Source organism: Nilaparvata lugens, unplaced genomic scaffold (assembly GCF_014356525.2).
Source record: "Nilaparvata lugens isolate BPH unplaced genomic scaffold, ASM1435652v1 scaffold4984, whole genome shotgun sequence".
NCBI classification, from domain to species: domain Eukaryota; kingdom Metazoa; phylum Arthropoda; class Insecta; order Hemiptera; family Delphacidae; genus Nilaparvata; species Nilaparvata lugens.
Genome location: NW_024090937.1, coordinates 1 through 10,602, shown reverse-complemented (window position 1 = coordinate 10,602; position 10,602 = coordinate 1). Strand labels below are relative to the sequence as shown.

General features: G+C 38.0%; 1 protein-coding gene across 1 annotated transcript; it reads right to left on the bottom strand.

Moving 5' to 3' along the window:
• Window positions 1–635: 635 nt before the first annotated feature.
• Window positions 636–10,447, bottom strand: LOC120355850 (vang-like protein 2-B; the record flags this gene model as incomplete). Its single annotated transcript, XM_039444581.1, is given in 6 exon segments — window positions 636–896; window positions 3,330–3,521; window positions 3,523–3,578; window positions 5,778–5,986; window positions 10,265–10,327; window positions 10,330–10,447. Coding segments are annotated over 5 exon segments (606 nt in total), but the record flags the coding sequence as incomplete, so codon positions are not given.
• Window positions 10,448–10,602: the final 155 nt, after the last annotated feature.

Below are 10,602 nucleotides of genomic sequence, written 5' to 3'. Positions count from 1 at the left end.
GGTAATAGGGAAAGGAAAGTGAAAATATAAGATCAATTGACGTGTTAGAAAGCTTGTAGTATATTATATTATACTAAGGTTATAGTATATTATACTAATAGGTCAAGGAAAGTAAAAATATAAGATCAATTGACGTGTTAGAAAGCTTGTAGTATATTATATTATACTAAGGTTATAGTATATTATACTAATAAGGCAAGGAAAGTAAAAAAGCCTCGGAATGGGACCGAAATAACAGGAAAAATAAGCTGGATGGAGACGTAAGGCGGGATAGAGACGAATGGAGAGGCTTTTTGAAGGAGGCCAAGGCTCTGAATGAGCTGTATCGCCAAGGAGTAATAATAGTAGTAAGCTACCTACTATAGTAGGTAAAAATTTACAAAAATAAAAAGTTCTTTCAATTAACGAGTAGGATATGGAATGCTAATCTACTATGGTAGGTAAAAATTTACAAAAATAAAAATTAACTTTTTAATTAACGAGTAGGATATGGAATGCTAACCTACTATGGTAGGTAAAAATTTACAAAAATAAAAATTAACTTTTTAATTAACGAGTAAGATATGGAATGCTAATTTTTCAGTACCTAGTTCACTGAAGTCAATAATGAATTCAATTATGCTATAGTCATCAAATTAAAATTTTCGTCTTCAAATTGAAATTACATTAATTCAATTTAAGATACGTCAAATCAAATAAAAATAATGCCTCGCCATCGATTGAATGTCAATACAAAAAATAACTCTTAAAACCTTACTAAGACACATTGCTGGATCAACACTGTACTGTTTATAACCTCCCAACCGTAATCTGCTGTACTGCTTTTATCCTTCAATTGCTAGAGGGCCCACTGTTTTCAGATAGACAAGGGTCTGTTTCAAAGAAATTTACAAGTCCTAGAAACAAAAAAAATAATATAGTATAAAAACTTTATTCATTGATGTTTGAAAAAACAAGTTGTAATATCAGCTGTTTCTAGCACGATTAAAATTTGAACAAAAGAACTAGTTCTTTGAGTGTTACTGTTTCTGCCCGCTTGGAGCGCTTGAATCGATTCTGCTTCTGCCCGTTACGAAAACACGGCTTTAGCCCTGCATTCAACTGGATTCCAGAATTATTTATTTATTTTTTGATACAATTACAAATCATATGGATATGATCGGGATAGAACAACAGACATAGCCCGAAATGGGGTTTTAAACGGCAAGGTGCCCCTGTTATTTAGAAATTTTGGATAATTTTACAATTAAATGTAAGCTATTGTATCCACTGAACTCTCTGAAAGCAACAGGTACTTGACAAACTGAAAACTTGACGTACTGAAGTTGTTTACCCGTGCTGATTCTTGATGATCAACTAGCATCTTGATGAAATGAATGTCACCCTCCTTGTCGTAATTACTTCTATGGGTGCAATTCCAATAGTGGAATTATAAGTCAAGTTTCCTTGAATTCAAGACTTTCTAACTTTGAGAAAACTTGAAGAGCGTTTGAGTAGAATAAACAATTTTTGCAAACTTGATGCCAAGTTTGCTTGAATTCGAGTTTTCCATAACTCTTTAATGTTGTTTTCCATCACGAACTGCTTATTATTAAATCACTTTTGCTTTTAGAAAAAACGACTACAGTCAGATATTTTACAATATGAATTCGCTCATAGAATTCGCTCAAGAAGATGGCGGAACTGCCAAAAGATCTCGTTGTCTCAGTGAGTGATCAATTCATTTATTGTAAAATATCTGACTGCTAGTCGTTTTTTCTAAAAGCAGAAAGTGATTTTCCATAACCTCTAAAGTATATAATTATTAAGTACAAATCAAATCAATCTTGAAATAAAAACAGTTTATAGATGGAAATACATAAGGAATTGCATTTGTTCAAATGCTAATTAATGAATAATTATTATTAATCGAAAATCCCAATTAAATGCTGTAAATCACCTCGAAAATTGTCAATCTGCCCCAATCGCCGCAATTGAATTTCCCCGAAGTTGTCAATCAATTGAGAATGTATAGAAACAAATTCAATAAACGTATAAAAAGTAAGAAGAAAACTTTGATAGTAATTAGATTTTTACTTCATAATAATATACTTGTGAGGTAATGGAAACTGTAATTCAAGTAAACTTGACTTCAGTTTTCAAAATCTCCCATTTTACACATACATTAGAAAAAACGACTCCAAGGAGACTTGACTAATGTAACCCTACTTGGGATTTACACCTTGATAAATATTAAGGCCGAATTCACACTGAAGACTCGTGGCGGTGACGTGGCACTGACTCCCACGCCACTCTTATGGTCCAATGCAAACTGGAGTGGCGCTTCAACACGCCACTCCTTATAAACATATTGTACAATGCAAAACTGGAGTGGCGCTTCACCATGCCACTTTTGTGAGCATGTCATATAGTGCGGTCCACGTTATAATGACAGTATTTGATCAACTTTGGTTTTGCTATCCTAGTTTATCATTCGACAAAGCCGGTGGTACTATCCTTTTCTAGGTCCACAACGATGCCATTATGTTTTTGACAGTGTAGTAATATAATTAATTAATGCAGAGAATCGGTATAGCTATTCTTCTATTTTTATCCACTGCCATTATAACGTGGACCTCACTATAAAGTCAGTGCCATGCCACCGCCACGTGACTTCAGTGTGAATTGGGCCTTACATTTTCGTTTATTTCATCTTCTGGTGCAGCTACTATAGAACAGGACTTCTAAGAGCCGGTTTCCGAGCTCGGGATTTAGCTAAGTTCTAGACTTTAAACAGCTGGATCAGAAAATTGGCTTTCCGAAACGGGGCATAGTCGCAGTAATTGTCAAAGTTACGTTTGAATTAAATTTCGAAAAACTAGAAAATTGAACACAAAATAAAATAAGAGAAAATAGTCTATTATGAATTATTCAGGAATGTTTCATTTCGTCAAGGAAATACGTTTCCAATTATAGAAATGAGAAAATAAATTTTTTCATTTCATTCATTTTTCATCCCACTGACCACCTATGAAAGGGGTATAAGGATTTGTCAATTATAATCTAAGTCGTCAATCTTTGCATTCTATAATGCAAAAAGAATTCCTCGCTGGAATAAGGACAAACCTGCAACAACTCCTCCCTCACCTTAATATTATCACCTAATTATATCACCATTATAATATCACCTAAAAAAATTATAATAAAAACTGCGACTACGACCCGTTTCGGAAAGCCAATTTTCCAACTCCAGCTGTTTAAGTCTAGAACTTAGCTAAACCCGAGCTCGGAAACCGGCCCTAAATTTTCTTTGAACCAGACCCTCGACCAATCAACAAACAGTTACTCACTTACTAGCCTACCCCCCACCCCTTGGCGGCCGTCAAACGGACGTCTCCGAGTTCAACCGTAGAACAAACCGGTTGCTGGTGGGGTCGATGACCTCCTCGGTGAGGTTGAGGTGGGGCAGTGCGACCACCTGGCAGAGCAGCGACACATCCTTCTGTCGCAGCTGGAACGAGCAGCCGGGGCGCAGCGGGCGACAGTAGCTCGCCGCACACCAGCGACCACGTCTGCACCGGTACGCGCTCCTTTTCGTTCTACAAACAAACAAACACAATATTATTCTCCACTAATGAAGCAGTCAGAATATTAAGTAATGCAGATTCATTGTAAACCGCTAGTCAAGGGAAATTCAATATTAACAGTCTTCAATGAATGTTGTATCAGTGTTTGACGGAGATAAAATTGAGGGAAATAGTATATTTCACACCTAGGGTCGAAAATGAGACTTTTCCGGCTCGAAATCGGTTTTCAAGTCCGAGGCCATAGGCCGAGGATTAGAAAAGATTGAGAGTCGGAAAAACATTTTTGCCTGTGGTGCGAACGCTATTTTTCGCCACACACAAAAATAAACCAATATATATATATATATATATATATATATATATATATATTATATATGAGAATATTGTTTATTAAGCACTTCAGAAGCAAAAGTGAAAGGTCATAGCTATAGCAAATCTGAGGTAATCGAATATCAGGAAACTGTCAAATTTTTTTTTTTTATTCTGATTTGTCTAAATAACCTAAAAGATTATGTTCAATTATGGGGGAGGTTGAGTTTATACTTTTTTTATTCTTTCAAATGACAATAGAATGATATTATTATAAGGGCCGTTTGCACAGTCAAAACTTAAACTCGATTTAATCAGCTGGTGGCTTAAACTCAAAATGAAACACATTATAACGAGACTTGATACGGATTTAATCCAGTTTAAAATTAAATTTGGTTTAAACTGTCACTGTGCAAACGGCCCTAAATGTTTTAATTATTGAATAATAAACTCAAATTATAAAAAGTTTTTTGATCAGCTGTTTTAGCACACTTGAAATTTAGCGGCTGGAAAGGGTACTCTTTCCGGCCTTAGCCGGAAAGAAACCTGTTCTGACGTCAGACGAGAGTCGTCTGCAAACAATGTCTTTCAGATCTACGTAGGGACTGGAAAACAGCTGCTTTCTGTGCAGTGTGGCGAAAATATATTGACGGTTGCCAGTGACATTCACAATATTATCCGACTAGGGCCAGTGGAGATCTTCACGTACTTAGATGCAGACTTGCTAAATCTCTTTCGAGTTTTCCAGTAGTGGGGATAACATTTTTCTTCTACCAACCTCCTTCCGTACCCTTCCCCTGCCTGTATTTCTTAGACATTTGAGAAAATGGCTCATTAAAAATCCATTCTACTCTTTAGAAGAATTCAGGACAGGAGTATGTAGAATCATTAATAATATCAACTATTATATGAAATTATTAATTATAACGTAGCCTTATCCTATACTATTAAACGAGCAGCTTCTGTTTTTATGTTTAGATTTTTAGAAAAAAGACTACAAATACTACAATTAGATTTTTAGATGTTTATATGTTTGTATTCCACCGGATCTCCAAAACGGCTCTAACGATTCTCACGAAATTCAGAACATAGTAGGTTTATAATATAAAGATTCGATTGCACTAGGTCTCATCCCTTGGAAAATTCGCTGAAGGACATCAAAAGGATAATTATTGATCATCCTTGGAAAAACAGCTGGTAATAATTATTTCGTCGTCTGTTGGTGATGGAAGTGAGTGAGCGAGTTCATGTGTGGTGGACTGTGTCAAAATTATTATGACTCAGCTGTTGAACTCTTGTAATGATTCAATCAGCTACTTAGTACGGTTGCAAAAAAGCCGGGTTATTTTCAATCCTGATTAATTCCAGTAGATCCATCTTTTTGAAATGGTCTTCTCTGATTTGGTTCACGTGAAGTTAATCAGGATTAAAATCTAATAACGGCTTTTGTGCAACTGGGCCTTTGTGAGGAAATTTTTGCCTCCCTTTGGGAATTAATCTCAATTTACTGTGATGCGATAGAACATTTCTGTATAAATGTTATTATAATTTCTTCTTTCGTAATACATTTTTTATGCTTTTGTTCTCCAGAGCGCAGCTCGGTCCCCGATATTTATGGGTGAACTACTGAATGTTATTGATTGATATTGTTGTCTTTATTCATTTCAAGGATTTATTATTATTGATTTTATTATATATTATTGTGACCTAATTATAATTTCATTATGTATTGTAATTTTATAAAATATTTTGTGACATAGCCTTATGTACTACTGTATCGTCAGGATAAATATATTGATTGATTGAGTACTGTTGTAACCTACTCAGACAGTCGATGATCTAGATACCTGTCTTGTCACCTTGCCAACACCCAACACTGCTTGTTTGAAGTGAATCACTCACCATCAGCACGGGCGCCGGCTGCATGTAAGGCTGTAGGAATGCCTGAGGCGACAGGTCGTGAGCAAGGCAGTGCGCCAGATGCTGTAGAATGCTGTCAGGCGAATGCCAAGGTTGCTGTCTGGTGACTCGCAGATACTTCTGCAGTGCCCGAGCCAACCCAGGGAACACCGCAGCTGCTGCTTCCTCCGGTTCCATTAACACGCCGCCACCTGATTACACACAAATCAAATTATACAATAAAACAGTTTTAATGCAATTATATAAAAAAGTGAGCACAAAAATATAAATTCATTTCCTTTCTCAGTAAGCTTCCTAATTAACCTCTCTTTTAACTCACACAAATAACTTACAGGCTGTCTGGCTTCTGTGAAATTGGGCAGCACTGTACCACAAGATCTATAAAAAACCAGGTCAAGACACCCGTGGCCTTATGGAGCGGCCATTTTGTGCCTATTCATGGCGGTACATTTGAAAATCCAATCTAATTCAGTTTGCTCGTAACAAAATCATAATGCAAAATGCATTATGCATTTGAAAACAATATTCTAGTTCAGATAATACGTGAATTCAGGTTTTCAGTTTTTTTAATAATGAAATTTAAATAATAATTTATTCATTTATTTATTATTGCAAATTGTTCTTATTCTTGTAACCTAAGGATTATGATTCATAAGGCATTGGGACAAGACTAAAATATGCGAGGCCAACTTCAAAAAGAGTTCAAAGTTCCAGATCAATAGGATCTAAAAATAAACAATTCAGTTTCTAGTATTTTGCTACATACTATAGTTCTGTAGGAAGAATTATTTTTACAATTCCAATTACTAATACACATCATGATAATATGTTCAATCTACAATAACAGCTGAAAATAGATTTGGAAATTAGTGAACTAGAACCCAACAAAATGGCGATATTGCAATGCATCACGAGATTGTGTCATGACCTGTATTTATAGACCTTGGTACTCCATAAAAGCAATGCTGCAATCTAAAGCTGCGTACAAATATACGCGCCTCCAACCCGCACCGAGCACGCTCCGCACTCGTACTGCCCTCGTTCCTCCATCGCACCACAGTCGCTCCGCCCCGCTCTGCAGTCGTACACTCATGAACGTTACGGAAGATGTTAGCTCTTCTCGCGTTCCCCGGTCGATCATCAATCGCTCTGCTGGAGTGACGTTCGGTTGCGGAGCAGAGCGAAAGTCTGTACGCACCTTAAGGGTGGCTACAGGACAACGTGTGTTGATCATGTGTGTACACAGATGCTCATCATGCATGTTGTGTCATCAGCGAGAGTCTTCAAACCAAACCAGCTGTTTGACAGCAGCTTAAACAACTAAAAGATATAAATAAAACACTGGAAAATATAATTATAATGATACATGAATATTAAACCTCAAACAGAGCATCAAAGAAGAAATTATCAACAAAAATCGAACATACAAGAACCAACCTCAAAAAATTCAGTTTTGGAGCCTTTCGCTGTGATGACAGATTGTATGACGACATGTGTGTATCATGCATGTCCTACTGTAGTGGCCAGCCTTAGAAACCTCTCGCTGATGACACAACATGCATGATGAACATGTGTGTGTACAGTCACTACCTCCGTAAACAAAGCCGTAGTGCATTCGTGTGACGTCAGCACAGGTAGGGCTCCTAAACTTTTATATTAAAACACTAGCTGATATAGATCAGCTGAAATCAACGATTTTTATTGGTGTAGGAGCCCTACCTGTGCTGACGTCACACGAATATACTACGGCTTTGTTTACGGAGGTAGTGGTACAGTCCGGGTCGTGTAGCTTTGCCTATCGGCGGAGGGCCACTAGACTACAATACTACCCAAACAAAATCATCCAACATTTTTGAAAATGTATCATCCCATAAGCAACGAATGCTCTTTGTATCTTCCATAATACTACCACCCGTTCAAAAACATCGGGCATCTTCAAAAACATCGGGTATCTTCCATAATACTACCAGTTCGAAAAAATCAGGCATTGAAAATGTATCTTCACATAAGCAACGTGTTGCATCCAAAAAGATACACAAGGAGCTTTATGGAGTTACTTCCTTCTAGCACAGCCAGAGACAGAATAATAATCTAGGACGCTATCTTTACTCCTAGTAATCTTAAACGATATCTTTACTCTATGGCACAACACAGCTCATCAGCTGACATTCGTTCAAAATGTTCTTTCTATTATTGATGATACGTTGCAACTCTCTCATTCTTTATTGATTCTTTATTGATTGATATAATAAGTATACATCATATAAATGATAGGGAGAGGAAAAATAAGGTAACCTTGTGCTATTCCTCTCCCCAATTTAGATATGGTTAAACATAGTCCGAAATAGGTCAAGTCTTGATTCATGAAGAATATCTGTGTGGAGGGAGCTTCTAGGAAGATCTAGGGTCTCTGAAGCCTGATGTTTTTGTAAAGCCATAAATATTACCCCGCGAACCACACCATGCCTATATGCCGTTTAAGGTGGGCCGTCCACTGGAACCGTTTCGTCCGAACTAGCATCGGCTGAAAACTACCGAACGCGACCGAACGATCCCCCAACAAAGAAGGAATAGATACTCGTCCATTGCACCAGGTTCATACAGCCGTGCACGGCCGTCTCCGGCCGACCAATTTTTCTATCCGAATTGAAAGGGATTTTCCGGCCGAACTAACTAGTCGAGCAGAGACAACAAAGTGTTCCTAACCTAAAATTATTTCACAGTCTTGTTGTTTATGAAGTTGTTTCTGTTTTATTGTAACTATGGACAATGAAAAGTGATAAGTTAAATTCAAGAGCATGTTCCATTGTGGGATATGCGAGACAAAAGATATCATCGTCGAGATGTTCAAAGGAATCTGTGAAACAAAGATTGTTTTATAATGAATAACTAATTTAGTGGATATTTGTTGAGTTTGACTGGATATGTTGAGATATTTGTTGAAAGTAAGATTATTGTAATGAATAACTAATTTAGTGGATTATTTGTTGAGTTTGACTGGATTTGTTGAGATATTGTTGAAAGTAAGATTACTGTAATGAATAACTAATTTAGTGGATATTCAATTTCCAAAATCTCAATACAATCATTGTTTATAAAAATGTTGGTGGCTATGATAGTAGTTAATTCAATAATTGGCAACCAGCCTACTATTGAACTAGACTGACGTAAAGGGTTCCAATGGACAACCATATTCGGCCGAATTAACGGCCGGCAGATTCGTCCGATCCAACGGCCGAACGGATCGGTTGAATACGGTTCCAGGCGACGGTTACCCTGAAAGTCAGGGAGGAAGAGCTACGGGACACGTACTGTAATGTTACTTACTTCTTTCTCAGCCACTAGCAGAGAATATACCTCCCAATACCGTAACCACCGTACACGCGAACGCCATAAGCACAATAACAATGACCATCAAAAATCCTCTAAGGAATCTCTGTGGGGAGCTTCTAGGGTCTTGAAGTCTGATGTTTTTGCAAAGCCATGATTTTTAACCGCAAACCAACCTTCCTATATGCCGTTTTATAGTCACGGAGACAAAGCTAAGGGACGCGTACCGTACACACATGTCCTGTCGTTAGTGGCCAGCCCAATGACTGTGATAGGGGCCTTAGGGTAACCGTCCACTGGAACCGTATTCAACCGATCCGTCTGGCCGTTAATTCGGCCGAATATGGTTGTCCATTGGAACCGTTTACGTCAGTCTAGTTCAATAGTCGGCTGGTTGCCAATTATTGAATTAACTACTATCATAGCCACCAAATTTTTTCATAAACAATAATTATATTGAGATTTTTAATATTGAATAAACAAATATCTACTAAATTCATTACAATAATATCACCTTCAGATCCTATTTGTTTAGCAATCATAATCCACAGATTCCTTTGAACATCACGACGATGATATCTTTTGTCTCTCATATCCCACATGAAACATGCTCTTGAACCAAACTTATCAACTTTTCATTGTCCTATTTACAACTTTATAAAACAGAAGAACTTCAAAAAACAACAAGACTGTGAAACGATTTTAGGTTAGGAACACTTTGTTGTCTCAGCTCGACTAGTTAGTTCGGCCGGATAGAGCCGGAAAATCCTATTCAATTCGGATCGAAACTTGATCGGCCGGAGACGGCCGTGCACGGCTGTATGAACCTGTTGCAATGGACGAGCATCTATTCCTTTCTTTGTTGGGGGATCGTTCAGTCGCGTTCGGTAGTTTTCGGCGATGCTAGTTCGGACGAATCGGTTCCAGTGGACGGCTCACCCTAGGGTCTCTGAAGTCTGATGTTTTACAAAGCCGTGAATATTAGCCCGCGAACCATACCTTGCCTACATGCCGTTTTATAGTCACGGAGACAAAGCTATGGGACGCGTACCGTACACACATGTCCTGTCGTTAGTGGCCAGCCCAATGACTGTGATAGGGGTCTGATACTAAATACGAATAATATTTTGACTGCTGACCTGTGTTCATGAGATGAGGTTGGCGTTTGATGTGCGTGAAGGCGTCCTCGGTGGCCGATATCACCTGGCCCTTCGCTTCCTGACGCGGCGCTCCCAGTCGTGCTCCTCATAGAAGCGCTCGTTGTGCGACGAGTCCACGCCTGCTGCCCTCCGCCCCCCCACCACTCGGCCGCCCGACGCCATCTGAAACAGCACGAGTCAGAGTTATCACAAACATCAGAAGACAATCCATTAGTAGTTTGAAATACACAGTTTGTATAAATATCATGTCAAGTAGAAATAGAATAGAACTTTATTGTTAATAAAATATTCACATGAATACATGGACTTCGTCACTA